Below are 15,698 nucleotides of genomic sequence, written 5' to 3'. Positions count from 1 at the left end.
GACAATGTAGAGCCCCACCCTCCACCCCTCTTCTTTCTGTTTTTCTTTGTTGTTGTTGTTTTTTTGAGACAGAGTTTCTCTGTGTAGTCCTGGCTGTTCTGGAACTCGCTCTGTAGACAAGGCTGGACCCAAACTCAGAGATCTGCCTGCCTCTGTCTCCTGAGTGCTGGGATAACAGGCATGCATCACCACTGCCCAGCTCTGAAATAATTTAAAAAAAAAAAAGAAAAAGATTTTTAATTGTGCTTATGTGTCTGTGTGCCCACATGAATGCAGGTTTCTAAGGAGTACAGAAGGGTGTGTTGAATCCTCTGCAGCCAGAGTTACAAGCAGTTGTAAACTGGATGCTGGGAACCAATCTCAGATTCTCTGCAACAGCAATAACCACCAAAGATCTTTCCCATTTCCAGAAAAAATTTATAGCACCAATTTGAACTTAAAAGGCAAGGTTACAAATCACATAGTAACAGAACAGTGATATCTAAAAGACACTTCAAGTTATTATACCTGAAGTTGTATGTAAAATTTCATACACCCTCACAGTTATTGCTACTTTCTACTGCTTAAAAGCATACTGGACAGTTTTTCTTTTTTGAGACAGGGTCTCTCCGCGTAGGTCTAGAACTCAGGAGATCAGTCTGCCTTTGCCTCCTGAGTGCTGAGAATAATAAAGCCATGTGCCTGAACTAAGTTTTTTTTTTTTTTTTTGAGACACGATTTCTCTGTGTAGACCAGGCTGGCCTTGAACTCAGAGAGTCACCTGCCTCAGCACTACCCCTCAGCTCTGAACAAAATCTGAACACATTCCCTCTACTGTTGTATGAGAGTGCTGGGGCTGGGTATATTAGCTCAGTGGTAGGGTGCTTGCAGAAGGCCTTGCATTTGATCCCGTGCAACAGATGGAGGAAAAATAAATTAGAAAGGGGCTTAAGTCCTAACTTAATGAAGGCTTTACTGGGTAGCAAACAAGGATATTGTGATTCAGTTAAACCATTCTTTAATAATCTTATGTACAGGTACCTAGACCTAAAAAATCTAAGAGAAAGTTGGGTATGGTAGCACACACCTGAAATCCCAGAACTTGGGAAGTGAAATAAGTACTTTTATTTTCATTAAAATGAATACAGATGGGGGTGGGTGGTCTGGAGAGATGGCTCAGCAGTTAAAATAGTACTGACTACTCTTGCACAGGACTCAGGCTCAATTCCTAGCACCGACATGGCAGCTCACAACCATCCATAACTCTAGTTCCAGGGGATCTGACGCCCTCTCCTGGCCATCTTGGCCCCAAGCACATATATAGTACACATGCATACATGCAGGCAAAACATTTATATACATTATTAGATACCAAACCAAGAGCCTCATGTGTGCTAGACAATCAGTACCACATAGAATTGTCAAATCCCTGGGGCTTTTAAATTTTTATGTTGCCTAAATAATTTTCATTTTCCATGCTTTTTGCTGCACTATACATTATCTTCTATCTTCCTCAACTACAATTTACCCAACCAAATTATCAAGGTTAGTATCCGTCCGAAGTATACAAGTAAAAAACAGAATGCTTTATGGCTAGTTTTTATGTCTATTCTGGGTGCTTAGGAGCAGCTTCCTAAGCTTTTTTTTCATAGTTGAGACACTGGATCAGACACCTTTAGAAAATGGAAATAATTACTAGTTAGTCAAAAGTTTCTTTTGAAACTTAAGTCATAGATTTGCTTTTTAGATTTTTTTCCTTATTTCTACAGATTAAGAGACTACAACAAATAATTTATATGCCATGCCAACTGTAAGAGTATATTAAAAAACATGGATAACAACTTAGATCTAGATTAATCCATTCTCCAGAGTAGAAAACAGTAACAAAAATGTTGTTTTATTTTGTAATATGAAGACAAAAAAACATACTGAAATGTTGACAATCCAATTTCTATTTTAAGGAATTTACAAAACCACTCCTAAGATACCAATTTATTAATGTAAGTTTGAAAGGTAACAGAAGTATAGGATTTTCATTTCTCTAACCTGAATAGAGCAAAAGCATTAAACTAATGGAGCAAACCAATAAAATCCAATGAAGTCACAGTCACCTATGAAATAACACAGACCTTTCTCATTGGGACCAATAGTCTTGATAAAACTATGCAAACCAATGGCCAATCAACTGTAAGCGACTATTTTTGAAGTATACATGCCCAGTACATCTGTCCTCAAGAATAAAAAAAAAATGGGCTTTAACCATCTTCACATTCATCTTAGCAGTGCCTCATTAGAAACACATTTGAATGGTTATTGAAATTTTAAATGGATTCGTATACTAAAAACGCTTACTTAAAAAACACAACTCCATAAGCACTATAAAAGTTTAAAAAATTTCTAAAATTTAGTGCATTTTAATCTTAAAAATCTTGCTTTCTCTAAATTTGTATTACATGTGATGTAATCATTATCACTGCCCAGTCTGTATACTTATGTCTTGGATGCTAATATTATATGATCTTCAATCTTCTAGCCATTCTAACTATGGGTCATTTTTAAGACAAATGTTAGTGATTAGAAAAATGAAATAGAAGCTATAATCTTACCTTCACATGCTTTAAAATCTCTTATTAGTGTAAGAGTCAAAGATTTTGATAAAGAGCTAAGAAACACAAACTACTTCCTCTTTCCTTCAAATTTAATAGGATTCTATGAATTCTACCTAGTCCAATTTCCATTTTTTCTTCCTAAAAGGTGAGTTGCTGAAGTTCTGATCTAAGTTCAATTAAATAAAACTGAATCTGTTAATTTGGATTGTTTAACTTAGTATTCTTTAGTAAGAATGTAGAAATTTAAGAGCACAGAAAAGGATTCAGATAATGGAACAAATAAGCATTTTGAGTACTTCAGAAGAATATGTTTTAATATAAACTTGACACTTCATAATTTATTTCTTTGGGAAATTGCTTTATCACTTTTTTTCATTACCAAATTATGTATAAATAAGCTTCATAAAAAACTTTACAAGACCTGAAATATAGTCTATTTTGCACTGACATAAAACTGATCATCTCAGGAGAAAATAAGCAAATAGCAAAGAATAAACAAAAGATCAATTAAAATTTCCTGCAAAAATGTTACCACCATTAAATTTAGTAAAGGAATACAACTTTTTATCCATAGTTAATCAAGCCAAATTCCTGAATATGGAAATCCACAAGACAGTACAATTCATTTCAAAAAGGAAAGCAAAAAATACCCACAATGGCTTAAGATCATATCTATATAAATTCAAATCTTAGTTACATGCATATGTGCAACTGATTTCTTTCAATATTTATTTTTAAGTAATAGCAGTTCATTGAAATATTCTGATAGTTAAGAGGTACTAAAAGTTATTCCAGAAAATTTTGTCTTCTATACAATGCATGCTTAAATAATAAAACCCTTAAGAATATACTCTAAAATGTTTGAAAAATTATGTTGTTAATCGGAACACTTAGTTACCACAACAAAACATTTGATATCCAATCAAAACTCCTAACTTAGCTGAAAATTAGTAGGCCACACTAGAGCCTATCAGCAGCTGTCTTTACATAACAAGCAATGTCTATCTTTTTCAATCTGATTTATGCCCTTAGTAGCTTGGGATAGGACAAAAAAATAAGATGTCTTTAAATCAAAACAGGAATTTCACAATACCTAACAAAGCCTATTTTACCAAAAAACAAACAAACAAAAAAAAAAAACAAAACAAAACCCAAAAAACAACAAAAAACCCCTAAGCCCCAACCAAAAAAATAAAAAAAACCCACCAACCAACCACTCCCCTATCTTAAATGACAAAATTTTCCTTACATCAAGTTATTTATACTAGCAAGATATGCACGCACATACGTGCACACACATGTACACGCACATGCGCGTGCACACACACACCCCAAAAGAAAAAGACGAACAAACAACCCCCCCCAACAAAATGCAGGGTCTAATAAAAATCAAATTAACACCAGGCACTTACTTAGTTTTTATACTTCCTTTTAAAAAAGACTTCTCTAAGAGCTGATACTAATATTACTGGTTTAAGAATTAGGCCACTGTAAACAAAACAAGACCCACCTTGAGTAAACCTTTAATATTACTATAGATGTTAAAAATAAATATATCAGGTTTTCAGAGAAATTTGTTAAATATCAAGTATATAGTTTTTATGTTAGAGAAAAATGAAAATAAACAAAAAGGGCAGACAATTAAAAGATTTCATTTAAAATGTTATTTCATAGGGGAATACAAATAGAAATAATAGTTGCTGTATGCCTGTCACACTAAAGCAGCACAATAATATTGGTGTTTAATATTTATTTCACTACGCCAATATTTACGTGCTGCTAGAGCGGAACAAGTATGTCAGATATCCAAATATAAAATGAACATGCGATGATAACCACATAATTTTGAATGAATTTCCTTAAATTTCTAGAGCAGCAAATAATGATTCGCATCTTGATTTAGTATGTAAACCATGATGTGCTGCTACAGTACTTTAAGGTTCCAATACAGGATTCATCAAACAGAATACTCTTTCAAGCTTTATACAAAACAAAAACTAAAACCAAGAACCTTGGAAGTGTTTATAAGCTTACCTGCAAGATTAAAAATCGATTATGGTCCAAGTCAATTCCATGGCTTCTAAGAAGATTTCCAACATCTTTAAATGTTCTCTTTTTCCCACTTATATGATAAACAGAAGTGTTATCTCTGTAGGCTGTTCTAGATACACAGAAGTTACTGTTAGGAATGACTTCATAGTCATCCCCTTCCTGTTTTTAGGAAAAACAAAACCAGAAAACAGTTGGTATTAAGTCATAGCTCCGATTCAGATTCTACTATTTTATAGTGAAACTAATTCAATGGATTAAATATTTCTTAAAATTTTTTCTTGTATTTTTTGACAAATTCAGTCATACATGTATAAAGAATTTTAGCCCTTATCTCCCTTGAAGTAAATATGCACATAAACTGACAACTGTTCTAAAGTGAATAAAAAAATATTGCTTTAGGAAGGGCTAGCTACTTCTCCAAGTTGTTCTGTTTCTTTCTCAAAGATCTCCAAAACCAAAAAGCCAAATGAAGCAAATAAAACTTGACCTCCAAACAAGCCGAAAAATATATTTGAATAAGAGTCAAAGAAGGTGGACAAGAATTCCACTGTATGTAAAACAACCCCACCACACTCAAGCTAATAACCTTGTTGACTGGTTAAAAAGCTATAAAAGAGATGATCTAAGGAACATATTAAGGGGAAATACTTTTTGGTGGTGGTCTTGTCAGTCGGTGTGTGTGTGTGTGTGTGTGTGTGTGTGTGTGTGTGTGTGTGTGTGTGTGTGTGTGTGTGTGCAGGACACAAGATACCACCCTGTACCTTCCTGAACAGCATCCCTATCATCATTAATTGAAAGTAAAGCAAACTGTAAAAAACTCACAATTATATACCTGGTAAAAGAAATCAATCATAACTCTATTTTAGCAATAAAGTTTATTTTATTCTTAAAGGCTCTGTCAATTTTAGATAACTCAAACTTAACAAGCATTGGAATAATATCTGATTTATTGGCAATCTATTCTCTAACTTAAAAGTACAACAGAATGAATGAATAAGCAAAATTAAGAGATGCTTTTGTGTAATTAAATTTCTTTATGTTTAAAACAAGAACAATCCTCCAGCACCTAAATTATCTAACCACTTCATTCTGTGCATTTATTTTTTAGGTTCTTTTCAGTTGCTTTTTGAATCATTAATGCTATGCTAGTAAGTAAATAGATGAGAAAAAACACCCACAGAACCATGTAAATAACCTGGTCATTATTTATAAATTTCCAGAAAACAGAAACACTACCTGTCCCCTACCATTTCAAAAAAAGCATCAAGGTAGTTCAAGCTTTAGAAATTTCTTTCATATCTCACACACACACACACACAGAGCTACTAGTAACAAATTTAATGTACACTGAAATAATGGGGGTGGCAAAAATCAGTAAATTATTACATTTTAAAAATTAGAATGTTTATTCTAAAGCAATAAAAAAGTAACTTTAAAAATGAAGCCTGTATTTATAGTTAATGAATGTTTATGTAGCACTCAGAGTTCCCAAAAATCACTATCTTCTTCCAAAAAAGTTGAAGTAAATATGGTCACAGACGTAATCAATATTTCTTTTGCTTTAATTATACACAAAATGTAAAGAAACAATTCAGGTCAACAATAACAAAATGTGGCATGCTATTTCTATTTCTTGCTTGAAGTTGCAAGTAGAAAATAATTTCTTACCTTATCAATTATCTTTTGAAAATGAACTTCTACAGTACAACTCTGAATATCCTTATGTTCATCAGAATTATGTATCAATACTGACAGCTTTTTAGACCTTATTTTTTGTGCTCGATAGCCAAACACAAAAAGCATAGAATCAATAACATTGGATTTTCCACTGCCATTTGGACCAATAATACAGGAAAAGCGCTGCATAAAAATAAATTTTAAAAAATTAAATTTAAACAGTCACACTAATACTACTAATTTTAAACTACTAGATATCTTAATTTATAGTTAAAAAACTAAAGGCATTCAAAAGTTCTGGTTATTAGAAAATACATAATTTTCTCTTTAGAAATAAAAGCAGTTTATTAAGAAAAAGAAAGCACTCCAAGAATGAGAGTGGGCTAGTGAGCTGAGGGAAAAGCATGCACCCCAAAAACCCACTTTGAGTTTTCTTACATCATGATCTGCTCCAGCACAAGCTTTAACATCTTAAATAAAACCATATTCAAATTCTAATCCTGACATTTTACAAATCATTACAACGGCCAACGGGGAAAACATTCCTTTCTAATAAAAACAGATTCTATTCGACATGAAAACGTTATTGCTAAAGAGATACCAAAGATAGCAGATAAAGAAAAACTAATTCTTGCTGTGGAAATTATAGGCAACATATTGTATGTCTATTAGGGTGTGGGTGTGGGTGGTAAAGAGTCAGGATACTTAGAAAACTGAAATATCTTGCAATAAAGACGTATTACAAGTTTTTTAAATGGGCAAATACCTTATGGAAAGGACCCAGAATTTTCTCTCCAGCATAGGACTTGAAGTTTTGGTTTACAATATGAGTGATCATTAGCCGAGGAGCTCCAGCTTCACTGGCCATTGCTGGAGGCGGGGGTGGAGGAATGCTATTCAAAATCTCTTCTAAACTCCTGTTATCAAGTTCCTCACCTGGAGTCTCTAGGTTAACGGAAAGGCAGAAAGGGGAAAGCCTACATTAGTCTATTAGCTGGAGGCCTACTGCCTGCTAGCATTTAAAGGACGGAATGGAGGGACGTTACTTACGAAACCCAGGAATCTATTTTCCACACAAATATATCCTGAACTTTTGGTGATGGATAATCTTTCAGCTTAAGTTTCATGGAAAATAAAATTCGTGAAAGAAATACCACTAGTCATAAAATTCACGGTTTTTCTTAGAGAAGTCAAAACACCACACCACAAAGCAAACCTGCGAATATCGCAACAAATGATTCCTGCTTTTTATGGTAAACAGGCGATGCAATCCAAACGATAGAAAATGCAACTCTACATGGCTCAGCACTTAAGAAACTCATAAGCTTCAGTAACACAGTCACAGTAGCTCTTAATTCCTACACTCGGAATGCTATACGCTCAAATTATATTTTCTCTTTAAAGGCAATCTAAGGGGCCCAGCTGTTTTTTCTCTTGCAGGGGACTCGCGTTAGGTTCCTAGCACCCACAATGGGCGGCTCACGACTGTCTATAACTCAAGTCCATGCCCTCCACGTATGTGCGCCCCCCAAAAAAAAGACACTTTAAAAAGTAAAAATTGATATTGCACCAAAAAAGGCAATCCAAGGGTGAGGTTGGAGAGAAGCAACTCTGCATCACATTCAGTCCAGATTAGGGGCGGAGAGGCGCTCCTAACTCTGGGCTGACCATGCCGCTTTCAGCCGAAAAAAACGATAAAGACGTCAGCGCTACTCCAAAACATCACAGAAATCCACAACTCACGTCTCCCGCTCACCCTCATCCCTTCCAGAACCGTTACCGCCAAACTGCATGGAATTCCTCTGAAAACCGCAAGAGTGGCTTTCCGTAGCTGCACTTCTGACAACCCCGACCCTCCGACGTCAACCTGTCGCCTGCCCCCCGGCCACCCCCGCGGCTCTCCACAGGCCTCCGACGCACACCCAGGTCCCGGCCGGTGGGTCACTCACCTGCAGCTGCAGCGCTGTCCGCTCCGCCGTCCGGCTGCTCGGGGTCCCCATTGCTGTGGGCGCCGTCTGGGGAGGGCGGCGGCCCTTCCTCCTGGTGGCAGACCGAGGAGGGCTTGGTGCCCTTACGCCGCATGGTGGCTGCGGCAGGAGAGAGCCGGGAGTCAGACCGGCCCGCCGCTCGCCGCCGCAGGACGGGCTCCGCCCAGGACCCACCCGCCACCGCGTCCCCCCAACTTCGCTAGCAGGTAGCGGGGGGCCTCCGCAAAGCGGCTACCACGAACACCGCGGGAGCCAGCCACCGGGCGGGACGGGTTTCCCTACGACCCAGGTCACGGGAAGACCTAGCTGCGCCCGCGAAGGCGCCCGGGACCGCTCGCTCCGGCCCCCCGCTCCCCGCGGGGCCACCGCTCAAAGCGGGAGGACGTCTGCTGACAGTCCCACGCCGTCGGGGCGGCGGAGGCTGGCGCTCGGGGGGACCGAGAGGCGTCCGTCCAGCCCCGGGTCTGCGTGGCTACTCTCTAGAGCAGCAGCAGCAGCGCCCGCCCGGCGGACCCGCTCTCCTCTCCCCGCCATGTAGGTCCTGACGCCGGGACGGCCCGGACCGGGGAAGGGGGGGGGGTAGGGAGTCGAAGTCTCTTCTCCTCCTGGCCCCGGCGGAACGGCTGGCCGAAGCCGGGGTCGCCCGCCACACACTGTTACTCGGGACGCTGGCAGCGCCTGCTCCGGATGGGTGCCTTTCCGGACGAGCAGGGGGTCCGGTCCATCCCTCCGGGCCCGGGGCGGAGTCCCGGCCGACAGCGGGAAACCATGCCAAGTCCCCAGAACAAGGTTGAGCCGGGGCTGCGGGGCCCTTGGAGGACGTGACGGGCAGGCCTGGGGGCCCCGGGACGACGCCGCCCCGGCCCCGACAGGCTCGCAGCCTCCCCCAGGAAGAGGCGCCGCCGCCGCCCGGCGGCCGAGGGGGAGGGGTGACAGGCGGCGGAGCTCCCCGAGCCGCCTCCGCCGCTCCGGCTCTCCAGGCCTCGGCTCCCGACACCGGCGGGGCAGGCAGGAAAAGTGTGGCCGACCACCGCACCCAGGAGAGAAGTCACTTTACCTGTCGGCAGGTCCCGCTCCGCGCAAGGGCTGCCAACCGGGCGACGGCCGTCCCCCCCACCCCGGCCTCGCTCCGACCGGCGTCTCCGCTCCGGGTCCTTCACTCGAAAATGGCGCCTAAAATCCAAACTCGAACGGAAATTCGTTACAAATGCGCGCAATGGCTTCTGGGACCCGCGGATTTGAAAAAAAGTGCGGCGATCCCCACCGCCATCTTCTCCGGGCCGTTCGGGCGCATGCGCGGGCTGTGTGCCCGGGGCCGTGGCGCCAGGGGGGGAAGTTTCGAGTGAGGAGGGAGAGCAAGCGGGGAGGGGGAGGGGTGAACGCCTTTCCTATGGCTTTTACAGACACAAAGCTATGGAAACGACGGCCTTTTGCATGGTTGGGACGACAGCATTTGGAAAACCGGGGGATTTACTGGGGACTTCTGATAAAGAGGAAAAAAATAATACCCAGCAGGGCCCCGCCCACAGCTGTAGGCGGGGCCCCGTCGTCCAATGACACCCTTCAGTGAGAGGGCGGGCTCATTTAGGGGCGGGGTCTAGGGCCCGCTCGAGTGACTGGCATCTGGCAAAGTATCGCGGGAACAGGGAAAGGGAGACCGCTTTTAGCGCTTAGAAATCACTATGGTGACGGGAAGGTCGGGAGGCTTCTTGGTAACTGTGGCCGTATAGCTCTGAGAGCAATCACCACCGCTCTCCGGGAACTTGAGGTAAATTTGTTCACCTCCAGATCCTTTGGAGAAAGGGCTTGGAAGCCGTGGCGGTCACTGGAACCCGCCTTCCCATGCTTTGAAGGCATGGGCTTGGCGGAGGATCAATTATTTTCCATCTTCCAGCCCGCAAGGCTCTCTTTGGGTGTAGATTTTGGGATGTGGAGTTTACCGGTAAAGCGAGGAGCCTGGGATTAGTGAGTAATTTTGTAGTCCACATATGAATAGCAATGATTTTCGAACTATTTTGTGTTAGTGTCACTAACGAAAGGTTTGGGGTTTAAAATAATTATTTGGGCAACAGGGCTCCTAACGGAGAAACGATTTGCTGGTGTTAACTAGTTACCATTATGGTGGGATTAGTTCTTAAGTAGCATATGTGTGCATTGCACTGCGGAAGGTATAACCAGGATTATTAAACAGATGTGACAATTCCAATTCCTGGAGAATGCAGTTTTGTTAATAGACTTTTAACCTGAGTTTGAGGATGATGGTGGTTGGGACTGAGTTTCTAACTCTCCGAAAATTGTATACAAAGTTTTGTGTGTTTGTGCTTTGTTTTCCTGGAGGGTTAGTTTTCCTTTGATTTTGAAAAACGGTCTGAATCAGCCACTCTCCGAAATGTTAAAAAACGACTGATTGGTTTGACTGCCTTTAGTATGTATACAGCAATTCTTAACTGCTAGCCTCTCATTTTCTCTTTACCTATTTAGGGTCTGGCATATTAGAGCAGCAATAAACCTGTTTTATGAATGAATTTACATTGTTGCTCTGAAATGTATTATGGCTCTTAGATAAATAACACTTAGTTTCAGTTATTCCCAGGAAGTACTGGAGCAGAGGACACCCCCAAGTGTAAAAATCTGGTTGGAGATTGGTGTGGTTTGAATAAGCATTCGCTTAATATTATAATGTACCTTCGTATTTGTAGTTGAAAATAAATTGTCCTCATAAGACAAATGTCACCATAAAGCTCAATGAGTTTTTTTGGGGTGTGTGTGAAGGACTGATAGGTATACCAAGAGAGTAAAGGGACTCTCTTTAGGGGCTTCTTTGTATTTTCAGATGTTGTAAAATACTACAAAACTGAGTGGAAGAGATACCTACTATGAAAAAAGTAGACTGGGCCAGGGTAAATGGTTCAGTGGTTAAAAGCACTTACTGCTCTTGCAGAGGACCCAGGTTCAGTTCCCAGCACCCGCATGGCAGCTATAACCACCTGTAACTCCAGTTCCAGGAGATTCAGTGCCCTCTTTTGGCCTCCTCAGGCAAGAGGCATGCTTGTAGTACACATTCATACATGCAGATAAGACACTCAGACGTGTAAAATAAATACAATAAAAGGGTAGACTAGACCACGTTGAAAGGTGTATATGCTAGTCAGAACGGAATTTAGTAGAAAAATATAAATTGAAATCAGGGAGGCTGGAGAGATGATTCAGCAATAGAAAAATTTGCTGCCTTGCAGAGGACCTGGTTTTGGTTCCCAGAACCCACACTGGGCAGTTCACACCTGCCTGTAATTCCAGTCCAGGGGATCTGACACCCTCTTCTGGATACCAACAGTACTAGACACACACATACATACATACATGCATTCAAATATACACATTAAAAAATAGAAAACAATCCAACTCCTATTATTTCTTTGGCTATATAATTGGGCAGTTTACTCATAAGTATGTCTGGGAGTGTTTATAAAAATCAAAAGATAATGCCTATCATAGAATTTTTGTAATTGTTCATTTAGTCCTGTATTTGATGTTACTATGTGATGACATATTTCAAGTATGTGCTAAGTATCAATAATGACATATCAAATTTGAGGAAGAGTAGCTTATGAAGGACCTTGAAAGGCAAGTCAAAAGTATAGCTACAAACTGGGTGTGGTGGCTATTTCTGTAATCCCAGCACTTGGAAGATGAGGCAGGAGGCTTGCCATGAGTTTAGACTAGCCTAGTCTACATAGTGAGTTGGAGCCAGTGCTGGACAGAGTGTGTGTGGGGGGGCTGGAAAGGAAGAATGAGGATAAGGAAAAAAAAATTATTAACAAGTACTGAGGTGGGATATGTTACAGGCAAAGAGATCAGTTATAGCTCTAGTTAGATTGTTACTAAACAGTCTTTCGTGTGGTAGGTGAGGAGTACCTTGGCAATAGAAAAGAAAGAATTCAGTTATTTTAGACAGACTATTGCTTTTATAGATTTTGGGTGGTTAAGAGTATAAACTCTCAAGACAGTCAAATACTGCTCTTTGTGAATCTTTGAATTAGTGACAAAGTAACAGGAAGAACATATATCCTAGTTTACTGATTTGGATGATTCCTGTCAATATGGAAAGTTTTAACAACTAATGTAGAAAGAAGTGATTTTCAATAAACAGTTTACATAATGACAGCCTCAATTTAATTTAACTTAACCATACCCTCTCAGACAAATATTTTTCTTCCTTTCTTTTTCTTTTCTTCTTTTCTTCTTTTCTTCTTTTCTTCTTTTCTTTCTTTCTTTCTTTCTTTCTTTCTTTCTTTCTTTCTTTCTTTCTTTCTTTCTTTCTTTCTTTTTTTGAAACAGGGTCTAATATAGCTTAGGCTTGCCTTGAATTCACTATGCAGCCAAGGCTGGCTTTGAATTTCTAATTCTCTTGACTTCACCTACTTAGTTCTGGGATTAGAGTCAAGCATCATCATGCCTAGCGGCATAAACATTTTTGTAGCAGCTAAAATTGTTACATAATAAGGATGGTTCAGTGGTTAGAGCACTGGCTGCTCTTTCAGAGGACCCAGGTTCAATTCCCAGCATCCACATAGCAGCTCACAACTGTCTGTAACTCCAATTCCAGGGTATCCTCCAGGGTATCGAAGACCCTTATATGGACATACGTTCAGGCAAAAACACCAGTGCACATGAAATAAAACAAACAACAACAACAAAAAAAACCCAACCCATTATGGATAGCAAATTCCTGTAATGCCAGCACTCAGGTAGAAAGGCAGGAGTATGTATAACCTCCAGATTATTTTACACAACTAGTTGAAAGCTATTCTGGACTATTTTGAGATTCTGTCTCAAAAAAACAAAGCAAAAGTGTGGTTCTGGTCATCCAGGCCTTAAATCCTAACACTCAGGAGGCAAAAGAAGGTGAATTTCTGTGAGTTCAAGGCCAGTCTTGGTCCATCTACTGAGTTCTAGGCCAGCCAGAGCTACATAGTGAGACCCTCTCTCAAAAACCAAACAAAAAAACAAAACAAAACAAAAACTACAGCAAAAACCAGAACAAAACAAAACCAAAAAGACATTAAAACTGAATGTAATTTTTTTTATGTGTGTGTGGTGTTTGTATGTGTGCTGTGCTCAGGTGTGTGCCTGTGCAGGCTAGGGGTAGATACCTGGTGCTTTGCCAACTGAGCCATTTCCTGCTTCCATTAATGGAATTTTTTTAGAAGATATTAGGAGCACAAGAAGTAAAGCCATCTGGCTAATTGTTGCCAATACTCCTGACACTTCTCCCGAAATTAACAATCTAATTCTAAAGAGAAGGCCATCTAGAAAAGACCAGCTTACAACCATAACCAATCATCATTTCTGATCATAACCCAAATATTAGGAAATATGGCCACTTCTTCCCTTCCGGCGTGATCTCCAACAGCCCTTATCTGCTGCACCAGATGGTCCAAAAAAGCTTTTTTTTTTTTTCCAGAATGGGAGCACCTGTCTGTAATCCCAACACTGGCAGGCTAAGACATGAGGATCTTAAGATTAAAGCCAATCTGAGCTATGTAAATGGTCCTATGCTAAAAAAGGAAGAAAAGCAAGGATTTTCCCATAGAAAGAAATAAGAATTTTCATTCTTAGTTCTTTAAGAGTCTGGCTGAGTGTTGTCATAATTACAATAATATGTGTTGTGTGTACCTTCTAAAAAGATTTCAAAAAGTCTGAAATTAGGTTTAGGAGTAAATCTTTATAAAATTTGTAATTGTGAGCTTTAAATCATCTAGCTATTGGCTTATAGCAAATTTATTTGAATAATGTGTAGTTAGACAAAAGTGTGCAAAATTATTGCCACTAGAAATAGGAATGAACATTCCGTTGATAATAAAAGTCCCTGGAGGAGGTGGCTTCGTGGTGATGTGCTTGTCTGAGATGATTGACATCTTGGGCTGGATCCCTAGCACAGGGAATTAACAAAGCTTTGTAATATATTAATCACACTGAAATGTTCACAGAACTCATCTCCTTAAAAATAAAAAATAAAAAAACTCGGAGAAGCTAGGAAGTAGAACAGTTGTTTTCTGGAAAATCCACTGGAAAGGTAGAATTGTGTCTATTCGTGGGTGTTATGGAAAGGTATATCGAGGAACAGTAGCACCAGAGAATAGCTCACAAGAGAAACAGGACCCTATAATTGGATCAGCCTAGCCTGCTGTCACTTGCCTGTAATCCCAACACTAGAGTGGTAGAGACAAGCCAGTCAAGATCGTTCTTGGCTATGTAGCAAGTTTGAGGCCAGCCTGGGTTACATGAGGCTTTGTTTCAGAAACAAAGGCAAAATCAAAACAAAACAATGGAAGAGGAAAAATAGATTAGGGTTTTATGCTTTAAATACAGAGAGGCTAGCACCATCAGAACAATTATGTTGAGGAAATACCATCTTTAGAATCTAAAAAGAACAAAGTCATGTCTCAGGCCTACTTAGATTACAGGTGACAGATGACCCAATCAAAGTGGCCTTGAGAAAAAATATTGTCTCCTATAACTAGAAAGTTATGTAAGCCGGCCCTATACCACTTTCCTATATACAGAGGCCATGGGTTCCATGCCAGCAACACACACACACACACACACACGCACACGCACACGCACACGCACGCACGTTTGATTTCTTTCTTGCTTTGCATTCTGTTGTAGCATGTTCATGCTCTTCATGGTGTTATTTGGTACTTCCAGGCTCTCTGCTTCCTGTGATAAGATAGATACAGTTACTATAGCCAAAAATCTTGTGAAGTTGAGACCCAGGTACGTTGAATTTTTCTTCCCATCTTTTATTTTAGAGGAGGTCCTGGGCCACCTGTGAAACAGTGTCTGTGTGGACAGACTAGAAGGCTCCAATTGGCTTAAGTGTGGGTCTCATGCTGGCTCTACTCAAGCCACATAGAGTGGGAAGTGGGTTTTCTATAGGAAATTTCCTTTTGTCTAAGAAAAGAGTGAGTATATACTGGGTAACCAAAACAGTGGGTTTCACTTCAAATGCACAGTTACTAAATGCTTGCTGTGTGTCAGGTACTGTACTGGGCATTCTATAAACATCCCGTTATAACTGCTTGTCAAGTAGGTTAAGCATGGCTACTCTCCCAGAGGTCCTGAGTTCAATCCTGAGCACCCACATGGCTGCTCAAAACCATCTGTAGGGTTGGATGCCCATTTCTCATGGCAGATGTACTTGTAGACAGAGTGCCCCAATACATAAATAAATAAAAAGGATCAAGTACAGAGATTGGTAATCTTAAGAAAAAATTTTCTTCTTCTTTTTTTTTTTTGGTCATCTGTATCCCCTGCTATTCTTCTCCAACTCCCACATGGATCCACCCCTACATTCCCCCTCCCAACTCCATCCCTCCCCCTTTTTATA

General features: G+C 40.4%; 2 protein-coding genes across 4 annotated transcripts in view; one reads left to right on the top strand and one right to left on the bottom strand.

The window, feature by feature from the left end:
• Smc4 (structural maintenance of chromosomes 4) overlaps window positions 1-9,533 on the bottom strand; it is a 35,933-nt gene extending 26,400 nt beyond the window's left edge. Inside the window, 5 exon segments of the mRNA XM_028867220.2 lie at window positions 4,623-4,799; window positions 6,309-6,500; window positions 7,084-7,262; window positions 8,267-8,404; window positions 9,363-9,533. Of these exon segments, the coding sequence (XP_028723053.1) occupies window positions 4,623-4,799; window positions 6,309-6,500; window positions 7,084-7,262; window positions 8,267-8,399 (681 nt within the window). The 5' untranslated portion in view covers window positions 8,400-8,404; window positions 9,363-9,533.
• A 141-nt stretch (window positions 9,534-9,674) lies between these two features.
• The window catches only part of Ift80 (intraflagellar transport 80), a 109,609-nt gene continuing 103,585 nt past the window's right edge, over window positions 9,675-15,698 (top strand). Inside the window, exons 1-2 of one of the 3 annotated variants that reach the window (XM_037206651.1) lie at window positions 9,675-10,073; window positions 15,017-15,085. The gene's annotated coding sequence lies outside the window, so the exon portion shown is untranslated. The remainder of the gene's footprint in view (window positions 10,074-15,016; window positions 15,086-15,698) is intronic. The other 2 variants (XM_028867225.2, XM_028867224.2) reach the window with 2 other exon arrangements.

Source organism: Peromyscus leucopus, chromosome 6 (assembly GCF_004664715.2).
Source record: "Peromyscus leucopus breed LL Stock chromosome 6, UCI_PerLeu_2.1, whole genome shotgun sequence".
Lineage (NCBI taxonomy): Eukaryota > Metazoa > Chordata > Mammalia > Rodentia > Cricetidae > Peromyscus > Peromyscus leucopus.
The sequence above is the reverse complement of the archived record's forward strand: the minus strand, read 5'-3'. Positions and strand labels throughout refer to the sequence as shown.